The 24,214-nt window shown below is 36.2% G+C and overlaps 1 protein-coding gene across 6 annotated transcripts in view; it reads right to left on the minus strand.

Moving 5' to 3' along the window:
- Nucleotides 1-1,127: 1,127 nt before the first annotated feature.
- The window catches only part of LOC125654344 (testis-specific serine/threonine-protein kinase 1-like), a 46,251-nt gene continuing 23,164 nt past the window's right edge, over nucleotides 1,128-24,214 (minus strand). For 2 of the 6 annotated variants that reach the window (XM_056148968.1, XM_056148839.1), the window contains exons 4-16: nucleotides 13,528-13,635; nucleotides 13,178-13,377; nucleotides 12,984-13,039; nucleotides 12,745-12,877; nucleotides 5,646-5,764; nucleotides 5,363-5,496; nucleotides 5,007-5,199; nucleotides 4,630-4,838; nucleotides 2,495-4,514; nucleotides 2,261-2,387; nucleotides 2,040-2,167; nucleotides 1,732-1,864; nucleotides 1,128-1,623 (exon numbers count right to left, since the gene is read on the minus strand). In XM_056148968.1, the coding sequence (XP_056004943.1) occupies nucleotides 3,993-4,514; nucleotides 4,630-4,838; nucleotides 5,007-5,199; nucleotides 5,363-5,496; nucleotides 5,646-5,764; nucleotides 12,745-12,877; nucleotides 12,984-13,039; nucleotides 13,178-13,359 (1,548 nt within the window). In that variant the 5' untranslated portion in view covers nucleotides 13,360-13,377; nucleotides 13,528-13,635 and the 3' untranslated portion in view covers nucleotides 1,128-1,623; nucleotides 1,732-1,864; nucleotides 2,040-2,167; nucleotides 2,261-2,387; nucleotides 2,495-3,992. The remainder of the gene's footprint in view (nucleotides 1,624-1,731; nucleotides 1,865-2,039; nucleotides 2,168-2,260; nucleotides 2,388-2,494; nucleotides 4,515-4,629; nucleotides 4,839-5,006; nucleotides 5,200-5,362; nucleotides 5,497-5,645; nucleotides 5,765-12,744; nucleotides 12,878-12,983; nucleotides 13,040-13,177; nucleotides 13,378-13,527; nucleotides 13,636-24,214) is intronic. The other 4 variants (XM_056148926.1, XM_056148884.1, XM_056149030.1 and 1 more) reach the window with 4 other exon arrangements.

Here is a 24,214-nt window from a genome sequence, read left to right on the forward strand (position 1 = left end):
CGTTTGCTTTCTAAAATGATTTCTGCTACGTCCAATTTCATAACAAAGTTGTGCCTCTAATTTGGTAAAATGTGATTTATTTGACAAAAAAGATGGAATTTTTAATGATACACCTAAAGGAAGTTTATCAAAAATATTAAAGCTTTATCTTCAAAAATAAGATCTCCGGACTTTAGCTGGTCAAGAACTTTGCAATCCTGTACTATGGCTGCATCAGATGTGGAACCAGGATATAAATCAGAAGTAAATACAAGAGCACCATTTGGAACCACACAGGTCACCACCTTTACAGTGTGTCGGATTTTGTAGTTGCTGTATGTTAGTGATATTTGATGGAATGTCTTTGGTGATTTCTGTGGCATCCATGGCAATTCTTGTTGAGGCGAAATCTGCAAAGGATTTTGGCATAGACCCTTCGCACTTTAGTTGAGAAGGAATACCTACAGCCTTCAATACTGGCACACCATCAGAAAGATTCCATGAAGAGCAGAGATACATGTATTTATAATATTAGATATTGTAGATCTGCTGGTACCAAATCTAACAGTAAGGTCTAGATCTCGAAAGTTTAAGCGCAGCTTCATCAAACATATCAGCAGTTGGTCCTCTAAAGTAAAGCAGGTGACCCCCCCCCCCCCCCCCCAAGCATAGTTATTAAACGGTGCTATTCGCTTGAGAATTTTTTCTTTACTGCCAGAACGCGTGAAAAAACCAGGGTATATGTCCAGTTTGACCCTTGACAATGTGACCTAAAAATCAATAGGGTCAACTTCTCCAGAAGATGTACCAGTGTACTAAGTGTAGCAAGCCTCGCAAATAAACACACCAAATCAACTCGTAAACCAATATCAAAACACTCAATATAGATATCCTCTATTTATCTCGGAAACATTACATAAACTGCATCTAAAGTCCATCAAAATAATATCACGGCGGGTGTGACCGGTCAACGGCCGATGCTTACTCTTCCTAAGCACCTGATCCCAATTATGGTATGTCCAGGGGCCCGTGTTTACCCAACTCTTTATTGCGTATTCGTTATCGAAGTTAATAAATTGGTCTCTGATCGTTATCTTCACCTTTCATCTTCAATACTTCCGAAGCTTATTATAAATGTAAAAACAATAAAAGAGAATATGATCTTTACTGATATACTGTACATGTTACATTCATTGTTTACAAACACATATATACTGGAAATCACGTGTAAAAATCGAGTGAAATTGCATTTAGATGGTTAATTTTCAGTGATTTCTTTCCAAAGTTCACAAAGCACTACTGATTTTATTGTACATTTGAATTTACTATTGTTATGAAGATAGAATTGTCAATCATCAAGGTGTTATGTTGTCAACACATACCAAGATGAAGGCGCTGTGCTGCATTTTATAGTACATCACCATGTTTGCTTCTAAAAAGTTATTTGAATTTGTTAAGTACTAGTTTCTATTGTGAATCACGTGGATATATTTTGACGTATCATGTTCCGTAAAAAGAGTGCAGATGTCTGGGCTCTCTTCTCCACAGAAGCTGACTCCTACATGTACATACAACTGTGCCGACTTATTCCTGTCCTGTGATGACAATTCTGCCACATCCGTCCATCTACATCCATTACAACCTCTACATAATTCAATAAATATTGAAAATACAGAACTGTTCAGGCATAAAGTTAATAAATGTAGCTGATATTTGTAATGATTGACATTTATAATAAATAGCATACAATACCTTTGTATTCTTTATTATGGGTTCAATTTCAAAATTCGTATTCTCAGAACTTTTCTAGTTTTCCATTTGGATTTTCAGTTCCGTTCCACTTCCGGGAATGTTGCTAGGATAAGGTGACGACATACATGTCAAACTTAAAAATGAAAAAAAAAATGTAATCAGACACTGAATTCAGGTGAACTCCATCACTCAGAACCAAACATTTCAGTTAGTTAACCGCCTTAAAATGGCTAAAATATTACCAAAGCGACGTAAAGCCGTAATTAATCAATCTCAGAATGCTTGTTCTATATGATTTTCTCATTTACCCTTTTAAAAGAAACGGAAACTATGGTTTTAGGAATATGTTTCTTATTTTATTTTAGCCGAGGAAGACAGTTCTTTGTATTCACGTCCCTTTGACAGCGCTTGCCTCTTGGCAATTTTCGATATTGATCTGAAAATAAAGAAACATTCGTCCTTTCAGATCTGCTGTCATAGGGACACCCAACCTTAGCTTTATCAAATTGTTTAGATTTTCTTCACTTACCTACACGAATGTCTGAGCTCTCTTTTCCACAGAAGCTGACTCCTACATTTACATACAACTGTGCTTACTTATCCTCTCCTGTGATGACAATTTTGTCTCAGCCGTCCATCTGCATCCATTACAATCTCTACATAATTCAATAAATATTGAAAATTTAGAACTGTTCAGGCATAAAGTTAATAAATGTAGCTGATATGTGTAATGATTGATATTTATAAAAACGGCATACACTACCTTTATATTCTTTAATATGGGTTCAAATTCAAAATTCGTATTCTCTGAACTTTTCTAGTCCTCCATTTTGGATTTTTAGTTCCGTTCCACTTCCGGGAATATTGCTGGGAGACGGTGACGATATACATGTCAAATGTCAAAATGAAAAAAAATATGTAACCAGACATTGAATTCAGGTTAACTCCAACATTCAGAACCAAACATATTTCAGTTAGTTAACCGCCGTAAAATGGCTAAATTATTGTTAATACGACATAAAACCGTAATTAAACAATTTCAGAGTGCTTATTCTGTTTGATTTTATCATTTACCCTTTTAAAATAAACGAAAACTATGGTTTTAGGAATTAGTTTTAGGAATGTGTTTCTTATTTTATTTTAGCTGAGAAAGACGGTTGTTTATATTCACGTAACTTTGACAGCGCTTGCTTCTTGGCAATTTTCGATATTGATCTGAAAATAAAGAAACATTCATCCTTTCAGATCTGCTGTCATAGGGACACCCAACCCTAGCTTTATCAAATTGTTTAGATTTTTCTTCGACTGCATGTATCTATATGAATGTCTAAATGTAACAAGTTTTCACTTATTTTTTTTTTCGATGGGAAGGCATTCCAACGAATATAGGATCCATACGATAAGTTACAAATAGTTAAAAACTGTACTCAACATTTTGCCAAGTTTTGGGGTTTTCCATTGGTATTCAGTATTTGAATACATTCCGCCCTATCACTAATAATCACTTTTAGAATATCTTTTGTTGCAGGGTCCTTGTTATATTTTGCCTTCATCTTCAATAATCTTGCACTTCATGCACGAAAATGCAGAATTTAAGAAGGTTACAGTTATGAAATTATTGTCCGTATGGGTGGAATCACCGTATCAATAAAGGTTTGGTTTTCCTTCTTAATCTACGTGATTTGAAGTTGGGTAGTTTCACATTTAATCCGGAGTAGAGGCCACACAATGTAGCCGATTATCATGGTTGTCATGATAAGGAAAACACTTATTTGAATCAAGGACATTGCCATTTTTCCAATTACCGACAAGAAGATGAGTTTTAGAGAAAACTACTTACTTCTCACCCATGGTGAACTTTCTTACCATCCTATTACCCTGTCTCTACAGCATTTGGAACATTCTGCTAGATACAGTGTATATGCTGTGTTGTTTGGTAGTACTTTGTGTTAATTCTGTTTGTTTTTTTCAAGCTGGAATTCTGGTCTCTAAGAATACAATCCAATAATGTAACTACAGACTGATTTCGTTATTCTAATATTGTATAAACTTGTGTATAAAAATCTGAGAAAGTTCCCATGGAAACAAAGGACTTCTCAATTAGTGATTTTAATTGATACATAATAAGGTTAATACTATATACCACCTTCTTTGTGACTACATGGCGATTTTCTGGTAGGGTTGAACAATCGCCCCCTTTGATGAGTTCGTAGATTTCCCCACACTGGGAGCCATACTATAAGCTTTAGACATGCCAGGACTTAAATTTTGACTATGTTTCTTTTTTCTGCTTCTTTGAGGAAAACCAGTCGTCGTCTCTGTTGTTGAACTGCAGGCTTAGATGTAGCTGGCGGACAAGGTTTAGATGACGTTTGCTGCACACAAGGTTTGGGTGGCTGATAAGGCACATTAGACTTCGCTATTGGATGCGGCACACCAAGTTTAGATATTTGATAGGGCACGTTTGTCTTCATTAGTGGATGTTGTGCGCTATCTTTATGTGGTGGATGTGGCACTATAGATTTAGCTGAAAGAGGATGTGCCCCTTGCTTTAGTAAAGGGGGATGCACTCTTTGCTGTTGCTTGACTTGAAATGATGGATATACTTCTGATGGTTTTGGAACAGTACAAACATATTTTGGTACTGTAGAGACTTGATGTGGATTTTTACGTTGTAAAGTAAAACCCATACGGCTGGTTATTGACTGCTTAGGAACAGCGCGACTCTCTTCGGGTTTCGTTGTATTCTCATCATGTTTGTTTGGTTGGTGTGATTCCAACACCTGGAAAATTATACGTATAACATTATAGAATCGTTATGTTAAATCTACGTAAGACAGATCTAGAATGCATTTACATACTCATCATATTGAAATATTTTACAGAAAGTTGACTTACTTCCTTAATGATCCTGAATGGTATTTGTTCTTTCTGCGTCAAGCGTGCACCATTCGCTAAACGAACATCTTCCAACTGAAGTTTCCTTTCCATCATAGCTTGTACCACGTTATTCGAATCTACATTTTGGCGAGTCTTTGTGACCTTTGCCCTTTGTACACTCCTGTCTGTTTGTTGAGGGCGAGCTGATGTAGTAGGTTTTTGTGTCACTGGCATATTATTTGGATATTTTGAATTTTTGCCATCAGAAAAATGTAATGAAAAGTTGAATCATTAATTCTAGCATTGAAATTTGAATTGAAAATTCACTTACTTAAATAGATAGAATTATGTAATTAATCAGGTATTTAATAATTTTAGAAATGAATAAGACTCACGTAACGGACTTTTAAGAGTAACTGTCTCTCCCGCATTGCGATTAATTAAAACCGTCCCAATCACAGTTCTTGGCTTGGTTGATGCAGCACATTTTTTGCTGATAGAATGCGCCTTGCGATCTGCAGTTGTCCCCACTTTACTAGTTGCGGCAACGTTCAGCGAGACTTCAGGAACTTTGAGGGAACACTGTGTCTGTTAGCAATAATTTGAATAATTTACGATTCATCAAAATGCCAATTTACTCAGAATAAAAATGTTATGGTACAAATTTTTGCTCTAAAAATATGAATGCAACATTTAAAGTTGCAAGGAAAACGCTTTTTATTTGATCGAATGAAAAATTTCGGTCACTCGCCTCCCATTTGGGACGATTTAGTTGTCTTCGAATTGGTTTACTTCCATTTAACCAAGGATCCTCCAGTACCTCTCGGATAGATGGACGATGGTTTGGTGCAAATTGCAACATCTTCTTTATTAACTCTATGCAGTCTATCAGAAAGGAGAAATTTTACATCGATATTGTGTATCCTTTAATTTAACTTACTCAGAAGGACGGCTTGTGCGAATATGTTAGCTATATTTCAATGAGATCTATTGTACTATCATTTACTAATAAATACAGCATTAACCGACATTACCAGATGAAACGTTTGGCCGAAATTTCAACCTCTGCAACTTCATGTCTTCGTCCATTGCCGAGAGTTGTGAGTGGTTGTATGGAAGACGACCGTTCACCATTGAAAACAAAGTGACTCCTCTGAAAACAAGTTCATCATAGAGATGTATCGCCTCACTGTTACTCAGTGATTTAAAATGAAAGTAATACCTTATGGTTGTTTCAGTGTGATATTAATTCTGATAGACGTAAGGTTCCAAATTCTTCGATTCACCTAATCGCATACAGGTATTAATATCATTTACCTCCAAAAACTGCATTGTTATAACTTACGCGCTGTAATTTCAAAACAGTTCTCCCTCTCTGATTCTTAAACAACATTTAATGTACTTTGTGAATATAAAATAGTCAAATCAGCTTTTAAATACATTAGAGAAAAATATTCATGGACACAAATCAAACAAGAGGCCCATGGGCTACATCACTCACCTGAGTCACCTTGGCCCATATCTGAAGACTTTCCATATATATTTGCATGTAAAACCTTAGTCCCTATTATGGCCCAAACTACCCTTTGCAAACTTGAATCTACACTATGTCAGAAAGCTTTCATGTAAATATCAACTTCTTTGGCCCAATGGTTCTTGAGAAGAAGATTTTTAAAGCTTTTTTCCTATATTTGTATGTAAAACTTTGATCTCCCCTTGTGGCCCCATCCTACCACCGGGGGCCATGATTTGAACAAACTTGAATCTGCAATATGTCAGGAAGCTTTCAGGTAAATTTCAGCTCTTCTGGCCCAGTGGTTCTTGAGAAGATTTTTAAATGACCCCACCCTATTTTTGCATTTTTGTGATTATCTCCCCTTTGAAAGGGACATGGCCCTTCATTTGAACAAACTTGAAAGCCCTTCACCCAAGGATGCTTTTGGCCATGTTTGGTTGAAATTGGCCCAGTGGTTCTGGAGAAGAAGTCGAAAATGTGAAAAGTTTAACAGACAGACGGACAGACAGACGACGGACAAAAAGCGATCAGAAAAGCTCACTTGAACCTTCGGTTCAGGTGAGCTAAAAACATAAAGATAAAAGATAATTGAATCTAAATATTCTATGGTTGAAAAGCAAAAATAAATTTTTCTAAGAAATGTTTTTGAGAGAATTGTTTAATTACCTAAGCACCATAATTTGTATTGCATAGAATATACTGTCAGCAAAGAAATGTGGAAACACATTTATCAACAGAAAATCAAGTTGGATTTAGATAGAAATATTGATGAATTTAATTATAAACTGATGCATAATATACTTTCCTGTAAAAAGTACATGTTTAAATGGGTGTCCGGGCAGCGCTCTCGCTACTCACCGTTGCGACCCGGTTCGATCCCCGTGATCGGCAGTGGTTGTATGTGAGAGGGTATGGCGGTCGCCCGCTCGAACACGTGGGTTTCCTCCCACATAAATGATCCCCTAGCACAAACATCCGTGGATCAAAGGACCCCATTTGAAATAAGCTTTCGGACTTTCACGAGTTATCCTCGGTATTTATGTATGGATGTTTGTATGTATGTATAAACCGAATAAATATTTAAAAGGAAAAAAATAAATCTTCTGACAAATGTTCGCTGTGTCTAGAAACAGCTTATATACGAGTGTAAAAATGTTTCATTGGTTTGGAATATGGTATCTTTGGCGTGCAAAGTCAATATTCAATGGAAAAGTATTGTTATTGATTTTTATTTTGAATGTAATCAAAACATACGCCTGCTTAATAACTTTATTTCCTTCATTGCTTTGAAGATATACAAATATAAAATGTTTTGTAGACTAAGCATTCTTGAAGAAACTGAATATTGCATATCAAATCATTTCAAAAAGTGCACAGTTTTGTGGTGTAAAGTTATAAAGTTTAGTAATTATGCATTGAAAACAAATCCTATTAAAAATTTCATAAAACTATTGTAATGTGTATTGATGTCTTTCCTACACTGTAATGCATGGTATATGTGTCATTGTACTACTGATGGTACTATTTGTATTGATATAAACAATAAACTATGAAAACTCAAAAAAACAAGAGGCCCAGGGGCCTTATAGGTCACCTGAGTATCATGTAACAACCTTCCAATGTTTGAATTAGGTTTGTGTTTAAATATAAGAATTTTACTTTTGGATGGAAGAAACATTGAATAGCTATGTGGTCAGCCCCGCCTTTCCACCAGAACCCCTGACCCAGGGGCCATAAATTTCAGTTTTGAAAGAAGCATCCTTCATCATCATTATCATACTATTAGTTTGTCTACTTAATACCCAGCAGCAGAGGAGAAGATTTTCAAAGAAATAAAATGCATTTTCACTATATGATCAATAGGGCCCCACCCTAATACCAGAACCCCTGACCCAGGGGCCATGAATTTCACAATTTTGAAAGAGGCATCCTTGCTCATCATAACCATGCTATTGGTTTGTCTACTTAATACCCAAGGACAGAGAAGAAGATTTTCAAAGAAATAATGCATTTTCACTATATGACTTATAGAGCCCCACCCTAGCACCAGAACCCCTGATCCAGGGGCCATGAATTTCACAATTTTTAACAAGAGGTACTGTGAGCAATGCTCACTAAGAATACCCCCCGCTTACCCCAATCTCCCAAAGGGTGTTGGTAATAGGTATAAACTACCACTTTTCTGAGTGTTGCTACTTCGATGTCCAGTGCGCATGACCTTTGACCTTTTGACCCCAAAATCGATAGGGAACATCTTCATCCCATGGGTAGTCCATATGTATGATATGGTGACTGTAGGTGGAAAGGATAACGCTTTAGAGCCCGGAAACCATATTACTACTTCAATGTCCAGTGCGCTTGACCTTTGACCTTTTGACCCCAAAATCGATAGGGAACATTTTCATCCTATGGGTAGTCCATATGTATGATATGGTGACTGCAGGTGGAAAGGATAATGCTTTAGAGCCTGGAAACCATTGCCTCTACAGACGGACGGACGGACAGCCCGATTCCAGTATACCCCCCCCCCCCCCAACTTGTTGAGGGGGGTATAAAGAGGCATCCTTGCTCATCATTACCATGCTATTAGTTTGTCTACTTAATACCCAGAGACAGAGAAGAAGATTTTCAAAGAATTTCTACACTTTCACTATATGACCAATAGAGCCCCACCCTAACACAAGAACCCCTGCCCCAGGGGCCATGAATTTCACAATTTTGGTAGAGGGCTCAACGCTCATTATAATTATGCCCACAGTTTGGCTTCTTGATGTCCAGGAGTAAAGAAGAAGATTTTTTAAAATTACACTCATTTTGATTGTTTTTGCCCCACCCCTCAGGCCCCAGGGGGGCAGGGACCACGAATTTCACAATTTTTGTTCCCCTCCACCCACAGATGCTATATGCCAAAATTGGTTGAAATTGGTTGAGGGGTTTCAGAGAAGAAGCTGAAAAAGTTCAAATGTTAACGCACGACGAACGACGACGGACAAAAACAGATAGCAATAGGTCACCTGAATGAATTCAGGTGACCTAAAAAGAAGAAAGAAAGATAGATCATGTATAAAAGGTTAGCAGGCCAATGGGTCACATTTTACATTGAACTTCGAAATGCTGGACTCCCTATTTCAGCCATTATGAATTATGCATTCTAGTATGCCTGTTATAGTAATATGCAATAATAAAAATCATTCTTGTAATATGTAATCAGAATTTTTTTTTTTTTAAATTGTAAATGAAAAAAACAAAACTTTGACAAACGGGATGATTTCAGCTTTTCCATCGTCAACTTTCAATATTTATGTACCAATATTCCATTGTCACCTGCATATGGTGTGTATATCTCTCAACTGATTCGATACGCAAGAGCTTGTTCGGTGTAGGTCAGTTTTTAAATCGAGGCAAGCTACTGACAAACAAGTTGATAGTGCAGGGGTTTCAACAGTCTTGTTTAGAGTCAGCACTTCACAAATTCTATGGTCCTTATAACGATCTAGTTTGCCAATACAACCTTTCATTGGGTCCAATGCTGTCTGACGTGTTTCATGCCGATTGTTAGGCCGTTCTTGGCACATTGATTTTGACTACGGATAACTCGCTTTACTTGATGAAGATATAGGGCTCACGGCGGGTGTGACCGGTCGACAGGGGATGCTTACTCCTCCTAGACACCTGATCCCACCTCTGATGTGTCGAGGGGTCCTTGTTTGCCCAACTCTATTTTGTATTGCTTATAGTAGTTATGAGATTAATCACTGTTCGTTATCTTCAACTTTCCTTCTAAATGTCGAGCGTTTGGCGAATATTTGACGCAGCCATGGCTCCTTAATACGATGCGAACGCTCTACCACTTAACTACCACCACAGGCTTTTATTTGATTAACCCTTCAAAATAATACCCTGATTACGAAAATCACAATATCCATTTATGATCATTATACATTTGTAGTTTTACATGTCAGAAGCAACAATTCTAATATTTATATCAATACATGCAGCACGGAAAATTTGCATTAGTTTTAGTCGGAATCAATATTTCAAACAACTTTAGAGACTTACTTTAGCTAACTCATTCTCTATCAAGCTATGAGAATCTGTTAAGCCCCCTACTATTTTTAATACCGTGTTTTACCGAGGAAGACAGCAAACAATTTTTTTTCAGGTTTAATTCGGGGAGATTAATCCCTTTTCAAAACAGAATCCATTCTAGAGTATATAATTAAGAGTATAAAATGTCCATAATAATGTAAACATGGGGCCCACCGGTCTTGTCGATCACCTTAGAACTAGTGAAAAAGTACCACTACTCCCAAGGGCTATGGAATCTATATTTTAAAAAACTGTTCTTAATATTTAAGCTAAATTCTAATGTTCAGTAACAGTATAAAACAAGACATGTTCTTAAAACTTCAATGCTTTCAAAAGTACACACACTGATGAAAGGCTTTACATAATATAATAGGTTATTGACATTAAAAGATATACCTATATTGTAATTTGGACCCATCCTAGAGTCAAAACCCTGGGTTGTGTAATTCACCATTTGTATGCCCCCGAGACTGAAGATCGGGGGACATATTCTTTTTGTCCTGTCTATCATTCTGTAACCCTGTCATTCAGTCTGAAACTTTAGCCTTGCTAATAACTTTTGAACAGTATGTGCTAGAGCTTTGATATTTCACATGAGTATTTCTTGTGACAAGACTTTTCCGTGGGTACCAACGTTTTTGACCCTGTGACCTTGACCTTGGAGTTTGACCTAGTTTTAGAAAAATTTAACCTTGCTAATAACTTTTGAACAGCAAGTGCTATAGAGCTTTGATATTTCACATGAGCATTCCTTGGGATAAGACCTTTCCGTTGGTACTTAACCTTTTGACCTTGACGTTTGGCCTACTTTATTAAAAAAATTGACATTGGTCATAACTTCTAAATGGTAAATATTAGAGCTTCCATATTGTATATGAGCATTTCTTGTGACAAGATTTTTCTACTGGTACCAAGATATTTGTCCTTGTGATATTGGCCATCTTCGGATATTGGCCATTGTCGGATGCATTTGTGTTTCACAAACACATCTTGTTTTTACATCCTTTTGTACTATTCCTAAGCATACATTTACTGATTTAGATTTTATACAGTATCAGCAATTTACACATAAATACTATACACTAAATTTGGCCCACCCTGGGGTCAGTACTTCTACTTCTGGGATCATCAAATTTACAATTTGGTAAAGGACTACCTGCTCTTTCTAAATATCCATTTAGTTTCAATAAAACTAAAGAATATGTTATTTAAGTGTTTTACACATAAACACTACATAGTAAGTTTGGCCTCACCCTGGGCAATCGTAACTACTCGGCTATTTCCGTAACCGCAAATGAACCTCGCATGTGGATCGACGCCATCAGAGTTGGTTGCTACGTATACATAAACGTAACTATGATGTCACAGTCGTAAGTTACACTTTGAAACGTGATAGTGGTACAATATCTTAGATGTGTATAATATCTTAAATGCATTTGAAAGTTCAATTTCCACTTGCATGTTTATGTATTAAAGTGAAAAAGATGTTAATGATACCAAAAACGAACCTGTGGTGAAAATATAAATAACACATTATTCAGGGATTCGGTTCTGGCCTTTTAACCTCATCCACAGGCGCGCTTACGGCGAAGAAATGCATCAATTTCATGCAATTCTTGCGCCGATCCACGTCCGAGTCTTCTTACCGGTTACGGAAAAAGACGAGCGCGTGATCCGATTGCACCCTGGGGTCAGAACACCTAACCCGGGGATCATGAAATTTACAATTTTGGTAGAGGCCTTCGTGCTCTACATCACTATGCATATAGTTTTTCTTACACATATGAGGTTCTAGAGAAGATTTTTGAACATTTGTCAATTTTAGACAGTTTTTGCCCCGCCCTTAAAGGTGTAGGAATCCTGAAATTTCCAATTTATGTCCCCTTGTTCCAAAGATGCTTCATACCAAATTTGAAAAAAATTGGGATGGTAGTTATCAAGAAGTTAAAAATGTCTATTGTTCACACATTTAATAACTGACCATTTTGGCCCCACCCCAATACCGAAACCCATACCCCTGGGATCATCAAATACATCCTCTTTCTAAATATCCATGTAGTTTCAAATTAGTATCAATAGCACTAAAGATGTTATTTATTGCGTGTTTACTGTATGGTAGGTTTGGCCCCGCCCTCAAGTCAGAACCCCTATCCCAGGGATCACGAAATTTACAATACTGATAGAGGCCTCCCTGCTCTACATCACTGTGCATTTATTTATTTTACACGTGTGCGGTTCTAGACAAGAAGATTTTTGAAAATTGGTAAATTTGGGGCAGTTTTTGCCCCGCACCTTTGGCCACTGGGGTGCTGGAGTCCTAAAATTTACGATTTATGTCCCCCTTGTCCCAAACATGCTCCATACCAAATTTGAAAATAATTGAAATAGTAGTTATCAAGAAGTTGAAAATATTCATACTCCATTGTTAACGCACAACGACGGACGACAACCAATTGCAATAAAAACATGTCTAAAGCTTTACTTGTATTTACAATGAAAATAAATATATTTAAAGATTAATAACATACAGACTCCAAATATCAGATTGGAAACCGTTGTAAGATTTGGCAGTCATCACTTCCGGAGCAGTATATGAAAATGTTCCACAACGGATTTTCAGCATCTGGTTACTTTCGTTGCAACGTTGAGAAAACCCAAAATCTAGATTCAATGAAATAATCAAATTGAATGTTAACACCTTTATACCTAGTATACATGTATGTACCGCGGATCAAATCTCGAATATTAACCATAAAATATTACTCACCGGTTAGCTGTATATTATAGTCTTTGTCAAGCAAAATGTTTTCACATTTCAAATCCCTAAAATTGAAAAATTGTTATAATACATGCATGTGCGTGAAGAGAGAGAGAGAGAGAGAGAGAGAGAGAGAGAGAGAGAGAGAGAGAGAGAGAGAGAGAGAGTTACCTGGAGAGAGAGAGAGAGAGAGAGAGAGTTACCTGTGTACAATACCAGCACTGTGCATGTGATGTACGGCCTCGCAGAGCTGTTTGAAAAGTTTTTTAGATTTAGGCTCGCCAATTCCTCTTTCATCTCCTCTCACGTGTCGATTGATCAAGTCCACCAAATCGCCATTCGGACAATAATCCATCACTATGTACGCATTTTCGCGTGTCTGCATGGTTTCGTATATGCGTACCTACAAGACGATTTGTAAAAATATCTCATTAAAATTCTAGTTACATCTTCACTTTAACGTCAAGCGTATCTATAATATATTATCTGGTATTTGTGGATCTTAAACCTTTCCGTATAAATGAGAAAAAATACTTGAAAACAAATATCTTACCACGTGTTTATGGGAGTGAAGTTTGGAGTGGTTTTCCAATTCTCTTGGAAGGCACTTGTCGAGGAAATCTTGGGATACCTTTTTTTTATTGATTACCTTAATGGCAACCTGAATGTAAAGAAAGAAATGACTGCAGAGAAGTCTCTGAAAATGGAGGTCTAACCTGGTAATAGTTTTTATTGATATACAGAAAATATATCATATGCTTTCTAATTCCTTTATAAATTAAGATATGTACACGTGTTGCGTTGCTGAATTTCAACAAATCGTTTCTTTAACATTGATTACAGGAGAAGGTAGGATTAGGGTCATATGTGGCGCCAATATTCACTTGAATTTCAAAAACAGACTTTTAAAAAAAACCTTGAAAGCTACTAGTTACAAATAAGAACATGTATAAAGTACGTCAAGACGCGTACGATGTCTTAGAAAAAAAACCCCATGTAATCAGGATTACGTATACAAGCGTCTACAGACACAGATCGTTTCAGTTTTGAGCAAATGTAGGATTTCTGATAAAAACGGCTTATCTATTTATTTATTACATACACGTACATTATGTTACGGAAAACATGAAGCACACGTTTGCTTGTGGCAATTTTCACACCAAAGTTGCAGCTAATTAATACAGGTGTACCAAATATCTGAGGTCGGCAAATATGCGTTCTATATTTCCTGTAGCAAAATATGCTTCACTTTTGTTCTTTGTTGGGCAAAAACGGAGGGAACTCGGAATTTCATTACTATTAAGACCCTGCTATGAACTTTGAATACTAGTACGTCATATATTAAAACTAATAGTTATTGTTATCATGTCAGAAGAAAAACTTAATCACGTAATATGTAGTAATTAACAAGCAATTCATGTTGTTTTTCTATTTTTCTTATCCCCCAAAACATGAAGGTATTCAATCGGTCAACCTCTTTCATCTAAAAAACAGTGTAAAACTTTTTCTAACTATTTGATACACTAATTAATCAAGTTCCAGCTTTGAGAGGCTATAATTGCATCGTTCCGATTGATTAATTGTTTGTTTTGACATATATACGTCGCGTCGAGATTTTTTCACTCATATTGAAATATCACCAGCTATAGGTGAACTACCACAAATTTAGACCTATGCTTTGCGATCAGGGCCGTAGCAGTGAGGGTTCTTTATCGTGCCAACGCCTGTCGCCACAAGGGATCTCCGTTTTAAAGGTCATATCCGAAAGAACCGTGTTTCTCACTTCTAAAAGCCGAGCGTTTGGCGAAGGAGCAATCACTACCCAATTAACGTCATGGGTTTGGCGCGGCCATGGTACAAGCAGGGCTCGAACTTACGACCTTCCGGTTACGCTCTACCACTGAGCTACCGTTTCGAGGGTCATCGACAACAAATATTATATGGTGAGGCAAAATATTTTAGAAGTTCAGCACAATACCTATTTTCACTCAAACGAGTTTTACTACATGTTAGAAAAATATTTTCACCATAAACCTTAAAAAAAAAAGAAGATTGATTGATTGTATATTGTTTAACGTCCCTCGAGAATATTTCACTCATATGGAGACGTCACCAAGACCGGTGAAGGGCTGCAAAATTTAGGCCTATGCTCGGTGCCTAGGGCCATTGAACAGGGAGGGATCTTTATCATGCCACACCTGCTGTGACACAGGGCCTCGGTTTTTGCGGTCTCATCCGAAGGACCGTCCCATTTAGTCCCCTCTTACGACAAGCAAGGGGCACCAAGGACCTATTCTAACCCAGATCCCCAAGGGAAAAGGGGCATAATCATGTTCCATCTACATGCAAGGTGAAGATAACGAACAGTGATCAATCTCATAACTCCTACAAGCAATACAAAATAGATAGTTGGGCAAACACGGACCCCTGGACACACCAGAGGTGGGATCAGGTGCCTAGGAGGAGTAAGCATCCCCTGTTGACCGGACACACCCGCCGTGAGCCCTATATCCTGATCAGGTAAACGGAGTTATCCGCAGTCAAAATCAGTGTGCCAAGAACGGCTTAACAATCGGTATGTCATATGCAAATGTTTTAAGACATGATCTAATAGTGACTAGTCCTTACTTGGGTTGAAAAGTTTTTACATCCAATTCTTTAAATATTTTATTACATATTTTTAAATACTTCTTTAATTAAAAAGTAATAAGTTCTACACCACTGTTCATCTACTGGCTATACGTATTAGGAAATGGTAAACGACAGAAGAGCGCCCCAGTGTGCTTTGAATCAAAATCAGCAATAGGATGATTAACACGAGAGAATATTACATGGATCAAGGTGGGATGATGAAATGAACATCGTGGTTCGAATCAATCGTAATACCACTAATACTGTGACGATCTTTGATACTTGGCAAGCCTAGCATTTTAGTGTCAGTTTGTTCAACAAACGTGTACAATGCACATGTGTAACTTGGTTGGGAGCAAAGTTTATAGTGTGATGAATTTCTTAACATCTTTAAACAAGAGGCCCACAGGCCTTATCGGTCACCTGAATACTAGTGAAAAAGTATCACTACTTCCATGGGCTATGAAATCTAGAAAAAAAAATTTCCTGTTCTGAATATCTAAGCTGAATTCTAATGTTCAGCAACAGTGTAAAACAAGATGTGTTCTTAACACTTCACTGCCCTTAAAAGTGCATACACTGATGAAAGGCTTTAAAGGGACTGATTCACGATTTCCCCCAAAATTTTCTTTTTCACTTTTAATGATCAAAATCTACTGTCTAATGTGTTTAAAAGAGTTCACATAAAAATCAAGGTTATACATTATCAAAGAAGCTCATTTTAGAGAGTTTATTATTTGTTTTGTAAACAAAGATTGCGGTATGTTATTATGTTCCCCAAACAAAGTTTGGGAACATATTGGTTTTACTCTGTTTCTTATTATGTTCCCCAAACAAAGTTTGGGAACATATTGGTTTTACTCTGTTTCTTATTATTATTATTATTTTTCTTTCTTTCTTCTTGGGACTTTTTTGTCCACGAGTGTTCTCAGAAACTACTCAAGGGATCAATATGAAACCTTTTTAGGATGATAGTATAACATATGTAGATGTGCGGAACGAATGTCATTTTGTCTGAAAATGCATGCATGTGCATGCACGTGCATTGGATTTTTTGTTTACAAACTTTGGAATGAGTCTAACTTTTTTATTTTTCAATGAAATCGTTTGCTATTTATATCGTAGGTATAACTTGGGACCCTTAACTGTTTGGCATCGTCAAAATTTCAATTCTGCACGCGCATGCACGTGTGCTTCAATTTCATTGGATAATACAAAACCGTTTATAACATTCATGACAATCACGGAAATTTAATGATATTTACAGAATAGGTAGACATGTCAATTATCTACAGATCGATGTAATAAAAATTGCAAACGCGCATGCGCACGCACGTGCATTGTCTTTTGAAGGTTCAATTCTTTCAATGACCATAACTTTTTTGTTTTTTGTCAAAATCTTTTCAAACTTGTATTGTATATGTATCTTGATGTTCTTAACAAAAGTGTATAGTCATAATTACCATCCGGCACGTGCATGCACGTGTGCTAAATTCTGATTGGACAATTTTCAAATGGCCATAACTTTCTTATAAATGATGGAAACAATATGAAATTTATACTGTAAGTATATCTATCAAATGTCTATTGAATGACATCAACATTGATGCTGAGTTATACTCACGTGCCCGTGTATGCACGTGCATAGCTTTTCTTTCATTTTTCGGGTACTAAAATAGTCATAACTATTGAATTAAAAACTGAAATGAATTCAAATTTACCCTGAGGATCTATGATATGAATGTCTATGAATTGGTGTCAACAAATTTTCCATTATCAAAATCGCGTGCGCGTGAATGCGCGTGCATTGTAATTTTTGACATCTAAATTTGAGTATTGGTCTATAACATTTTGAGATTGCAATGAATAGGTTTGAAAATTAGGTTGCAGGTATGTTTTAGGCCTGTCAATTTATTAATAGTCTCAAAATCACTTCCCTGCACGCGAATGCACGTGCGCTTAATTCTGATTGGACGATTTTGAAATCCCAATAACTTTCTTAAGAGTGAAGCGATCGATACCAAATTCATATAGTAAGTATATTGTTCAAATGTCTATTGAATAGCATCAACAAAATTGTTGTGTGGTACTCACGCGCACGTGTATGCACGTGCATTGATTTCGGTCTTTGTAGTTTTGAGTTGCCGTTAATTTCTCGTTTTTCATTGAACAGTTGTGAAACTTCTCTTGTACTCATATAGTAAGACTTCTAATGTATCGAGATGGTCGAATTATGTATCTGCACGTGCATGCACGTACGTGCACGTGCACAAAACTCTCAGATCTTTATAACTGATTTGTATTAGCATGAAATGGACTGAACGTTATAAAATAGTTATATATTCACATGTTTCACAATTTGCAATGGTCAAAACCACTTGTACTGAAATAAATGACACCACTTGGTAAATGGGGGAATGTTTGGGGAACATCTGTAACGGTCCCCGTTGCAATCAGTACTAGTTATTATGTTCCCCAAACGAAGTTTGGGAACATATTGGTTTTACTCTGTTTCTTATTATTATTATTATTTTTCTTTCTTTCTTCTTGGGACTTTTTTGTCCACGAGTGTTCTCAGAAACTACTAAAGGAATCAAGATGAAACCTTTTTAGGATGATAGTATAGTATATGTAGATGTGCGGAACGAATGTCATTTTGTCTGAAAACGCATGCATGTGCATGCACGTGCATTGAATTTTTTGTTGACAAACTTTGGAATGAGTCTAACTTTTTTATTTTTGAATGAAATCGATTGATATTTTTATCGTAGGTATATCTTGACACTCTTAACTGTTTGGCATTGTCAAAATTTCAATTTTGCACGTGCATGCACGTGTGCTTCAATTTGATTGGATAATACAAAACCGTCTATAACTTTCATGTTAATAAAGAATATCTAATGATATTTACAGCATAGGTAGACATGACAACTACCTACAGATCGATGTGATAAAATTTGCAAACACGCATGCGCACGCACGTGCATTGTCTTTTGAAGGTTCAATTCTTTCAATGACCATAACTTTTTTGTTTTTTGTCAAAATCTTTTCAAACATGTATTGTATATGTATCTTGATATTCTTAACAAAAGTGTATAGTCATAATTACCATCCGGCACGTGCATGCACGTGTGCTAACTTCTGATTGGACGATTTTCAAATGGCCATAACTTTCTTATAAATGATGGAAACAATATGAAATTTATATTGTAAGTATATCTATCAAATGTCTATTGAATGACATCAACATTGATGCTGAGTCATACTCACGTGCGCGTGTATGCACGTGCATAGCTTTTCTTTCATTTTTTGGGTACTAAAATGGTCATAACTATTGAATTAAAAACTCAAATGAATTCAAATTTACCCTGAGGATCTATGATATGAATGTCTGTGAAATGGTGTCAACAAATTTTCCATTATCAAAATCGCGTGCGCGTGAATGCGCGTGCATTGTAATTTTTGACGGCTAAATTTGAGTATTGGTCTATAACATTTTGAGATTGCAATGAATAGGTTTGAAAATTAGGTTGCAGGTATGTTTTGGGCCTGTCAATTTACTAATAGTCTCAAAATCATTTCCCTGCACGCGCATGCACGTGCGCTTAATTCTGATTGGACGATTTTGAAATCCCAATAACTCTCTTATGAGTGAAGCAATCGATACCAAATTCATATAGTAAGTATATTATTCAAATGTCTATTGAATAGTATCAACAAAATTGTTGTGTGGTACTCACACGCACGTGTATGCACGTGCATTGATCTCGGTCTTTGTAGTTTCGAGTTGCCGTTATTTTTGTCGTTTTTCATTGAACAGTTGGAAAACTTCTCTTGTACTCAAATAGTAAGACTTCTAATGTATTGAGATGGTTGAATTATTCATATGCACGTACGTGCATGTGCACAAAACTCTCAGATCTTTATAACTGATTTGAACTAGTATGAAATGGACTGAACGTTATAAGATAGTTATATAATCACATGTTTCACAGTTTGCAATGGTCAAAACCACTTGTACTGAAATAAATGACACCACTTGCTAAATGGGGGATTGTTTGGGGAACATGTGTAACGGTCCCCGTTACAATAAGTACTAGTTATTATTATTTTTCTTTCTTTCTTCTTGGGACTTTTTTGTCCACGAGTGTTCTCAGAAACTACTGAAGGGATCAATATGAAACCTTTTTACGATGATAGTATAGCATATGTAGATGTGCGGAACGAATGTCATTTTGTCTGAAAATGCATGCATGTGCATGCACGTGCATTGGATTTTTTGTTTACAAACTTTGGAATGAGTCTAACTTTTTTATTTTTCAATGAAATCGTTTTCTATTGATATTGTAGGTATAACGTGGGACCCTTAACTGTTTGGCATCGTCAAAATTTCAATTCTGCACGCGCATGCACGTGTGCTTCAATTTGATTGGATAATACAAAACCGTTTATAACATTCATGCCAATTAAGGAAATTTAATGATATTTACAGGATAGGTAGACATGTCAAATATCTACAGATCAATGTAATAAAAATTGCAAACGCGCATGCGCACTCACGTGTATTCTCTTTTGAAGATTCAATTCTTGCAATGACCATAACTTTTTTGTTTTTTGTCAAAATCTTTTCAAACTTGTATTGTATATGTATCTTGATATTCTTAACAAAAGTGTACTGTCATAATTACCATCAGGCACGTGCATGCACGTGTGCTAAATTCTGATTGGACGATTTTCAAATCGCCATAACTTTCTTATAAATGATGGAAACAAAATGAAATTTATACTGTAAGTATATCTATCAAATGTCTATTGAATGACATCAACATTGATGCTGAGTCATGCTCACGTGCCCGTGTATGCACGTGCATAGCTTTTCTTTCATTTTTCGGGTACTTAAATGGTTATAACTATTGAATTAAAAACTCAAATGAATTCAAATTTACCCTGAGGATCTATGATATGAATGTCTATGAAATGGTGTCAACAAATTTTCCATTATCAAAATTGCGTGCGCGTGAATGCGCGTGCATTGTAATTTTTGACGTCTAAATTCAAGTATTGGTCTATAACATTTTTAAATTGCAATGAATAGGATTGAAATTTAGATTGCAGGTATGTTTTGGGCCTCTGAATTTATTAATAGTGTCAAAATCACTTTCCTGCACGCGCATGCACGTGCGCTTAATTCTGATTGGACGATTTTGAAATCTCAATAACTTTCTTATGAGTGAAGCAATCAATACCAAATTTATATAGTAAGTATATTGTTCAAATGTCTATTGATTAGCATCAACAAAATTGCTGTGTCGTACTCACGCGCACGTGTATGCACGTGCATTGATTTCGGTCTTTGTAGTTTTGAGTTGCCGTTAATTTCTCGTTATTCATTGAACTGTTGTGAAACTTCTCTTGTACTCATATGGTAAGACTTCTAATGTATCGAGATGGTCGAATTATTTATATGCACGTGCATGCACGTACGTGCACGTGCACAAAACTCTCAGATCTTTATAACTGATTTGTATTAGCATGAAATGGACTGAACGTTATAAAATAGTTATATATTCACATGTTTCACAGTTTGCAATGGTCAAAACCACTTGTACTGAAATAAATGACACCACTTGCTAAATGGGGGAATGTTTGGGGAACATCTGTAACGGTCCCCGTTACAATAAGTACTAGTTGTTTATGAAATAGTCAAAAGAAATGGATATCGATCTAAGTTTATTATATCTTTCACATTTCGTAGCAGTTTTGGGGTAAATGTGTCATCTAAAAGTTAAAATTTGTGACTATGCAAAATAAAGATGCTTTATATTACAAAATCAATATTTCACTTGTTTGTTTGTATACATAAAAAGACTCGAGTCTTTGTTTACATAACACAGATTTAAGGCTAAAATATTGCTTTAATTCTTGCATTCAGAAGGTCAAAAGTTTGGATGTCAATATTGAATGAGTTATATTTTTAATGTTTACCATCGAAAATAAAATATAGTTTTATCAAAAATCGTGAACCAGTCCCTTTAAATAATAGGTGTCAAAACATTAAAATATATGACTAATTTGGACTGATCCTAAAGTCATAACCCTGGGTTGTGAAATTCACCATTTTTTGTACATCCTTTCTGATATTTCTAAGTATGCATTTAGATTGTATACAGTATCAGCAAACTTGCACATAAATACTATATATACTAAGTTTGCCCCCACCCTGGAGTCAAAACCCTTACTCTGGGGAAAATCAAATTTACAATTTTGGTAAAAGACTACCTACTCTATCCATTTAGTATCAAAAGCACTAAAGAAAATGTTATTTAAGTGTTTTACACATAAACACTATATAACAAGTATGGTCCCGCCTTGGGGTCAGAACCCCTACCCCGGGGATCATGAAATTTACAATTTTGGTAGAGGCCTTCCTGCTCTACATCACTATGCATTTAGTTTTTCTTACATGTGTGTGGTCATTGAGAAGAAGATTTTTCCCCTGCTCCATAGCCCCCCCCCCCCCCCCCCCCCGGGGTGCAGGAATCCTGAAATTTACAATTTATGTTCTCTTTGTTCCAAATATGTTTCATACCAAATTTGAAAAGAATTGGAATGATAGTTATCAAGAAGTTAAAAATGTTTATTGTTCACACATTTAATAACTGACCATTTTGGCCCCACCCTGATACCAAAACCCCTACCCCTGGGATCATCAAAATTACAATTTTGGTAAAGGACTACCTGTTCTTTCTAAATATCTATTTACTTTCAATTTAGTGTCAATAGCACTAAAGAAGATGTTATTTAAGTGTTTTACACATAAACACTATTTAAGAAGGTTGGCCCCGCCCTGGGGTCAGAACCCCTACCCCGGGGATCATGAAATTTACAATTTTGGTAGAGGCCTTCCTGCTCTACATCACTATGCATTTAGTTTTTCTTATATGTGTGTGGTTATAGAGAAGAAGATTTTTGAAAATTTGTCATTTTGGGGCAGTTTTTGCCCCGCCCCCAAGGCCCCAGGAATCCTGAAATTTACAATTTATGTTCTCCTTGTTCCCAATATGTTTCATACTAAATTTGAAAAGAATTGTAATGATAGTTATCAAGAAGAAGTTAAAAATGTTAATTTCTTCACACATTTAATAAGTGACCATTTTGGCCCCACCCTGATACCAAAACCCCTACCCCTGAAATAATCAATTTTACAATTTTGGTAAAGGACTACCTGTTCTTTCTAAATATCTATTTACTTTCAATTTAATATCAATAGCATTAAAGAAAATGTAATTTAAGTGTTTTCCACATAAATACTATATAACAAGTTTGGCCCCACCCTGGGGTCAGAACTCCTACCCCGGGGATCATGAAATTTACAATTTTGGTAGAGGTCTTCCTGTTCTACATCACTATACATTTAGTTTTTATTACATGCGTGTGGTTCTTGAGAAGAAGATTTTTGAAAATTTGTCAATTTTGGGCAGTTTTTGCTTCGCTCCTAGGGCCCCAGGGGTGCTGGAGTCCTGTAATTTACAATTTGAGTCCTGTAATTTACAATTTATGTCCCCCTTGTTCCAATGATGCTTCATACCAGATTTGAAAAGAATTGGACTGGTAGTTATTAAGAATACATATGCACGTTAAAAATGTTCAATTGTTAACGGACGACGACGGACGAAAATCAATTGCAATAGGTCACCTGAGTAAACTCAGGTGACCTAAAAAGACAAAATCAGAATTTTAAAATCTTTTTATGAACACATTTTAGACATTCAGACCAATACACATTTCTGCATGAATTTCAGACAGTACAAGACGTATTGTCAATTTAATGATACACTTTGTATTTATCACGCCTCAGACAAAATTGTTCAAATCTAATTGGTCATATCTTGGTCATATGACGCCGTGGAAAAAAACCCCGTATCATGCGAGAAAAATCCGTATTGAGCGAGTAATTTATTGTCTGGTTCGACTTGCAGCCGTGACAAAATGGCGAAGCGATTTGGGCAGGTATATTTATAGGTTATAGACTTTGTATGGGAAAATATGACGACCGAGTTTTTGGCGCGCAGACGGACCGAGCTTGCGAGGTCCGTTCGCGAAAAAAAACGAGGTCGTCATATTTCCCATACAAAGTCTATAACCTTTTTATTATTATAATATACTTTCAATTTCATTTAGAAACTAACAATAATATTATTTTTAACAATAACTATCGGTTTAACTGAGTAAAAAATGAAAAACACGAAAATTTTGAAAATTAACGGCGTAGAAATTTGATTGTGACGTAATGTTTGCGGGCCGGAATGTTTCCGGGCATATATCGTGTGATATATGCCCGCAAACTTTTAAAGAAAAAAGAAGAGATGAAATTGAAAGTATATAATAATGTATGATATAGACCCTCCACATACATGTATACAGTTAGAGGTCTTCGACGTGATAAATTCGTAACACAGTTCGTTAGTGACCTGATACGGAAAAATACATGGTGTGAAAAGAAAACTCGTATCGGGCGAGGCGAAGTGTAACTAATAGTATCGGTGACGGATCTTGAAAGGGAGAAATACGAGAGTTGCAACCTCCTTTGGTTGAACAATTTTAATCAA

The sequence above is a fragment of the Ostrea edulis genome, chromosome 1 (assembly GCF_947568905.1).
Source record: "Ostrea edulis chromosome 1, xbOstEdul1.1, whole genome shotgun sequence".
NCBI classification, from domain to species: Eukaryota; Metazoa; Mollusca; class Bivalvia; order Ostreida; family Ostreidae; genus Ostrea; species Ostrea edulis.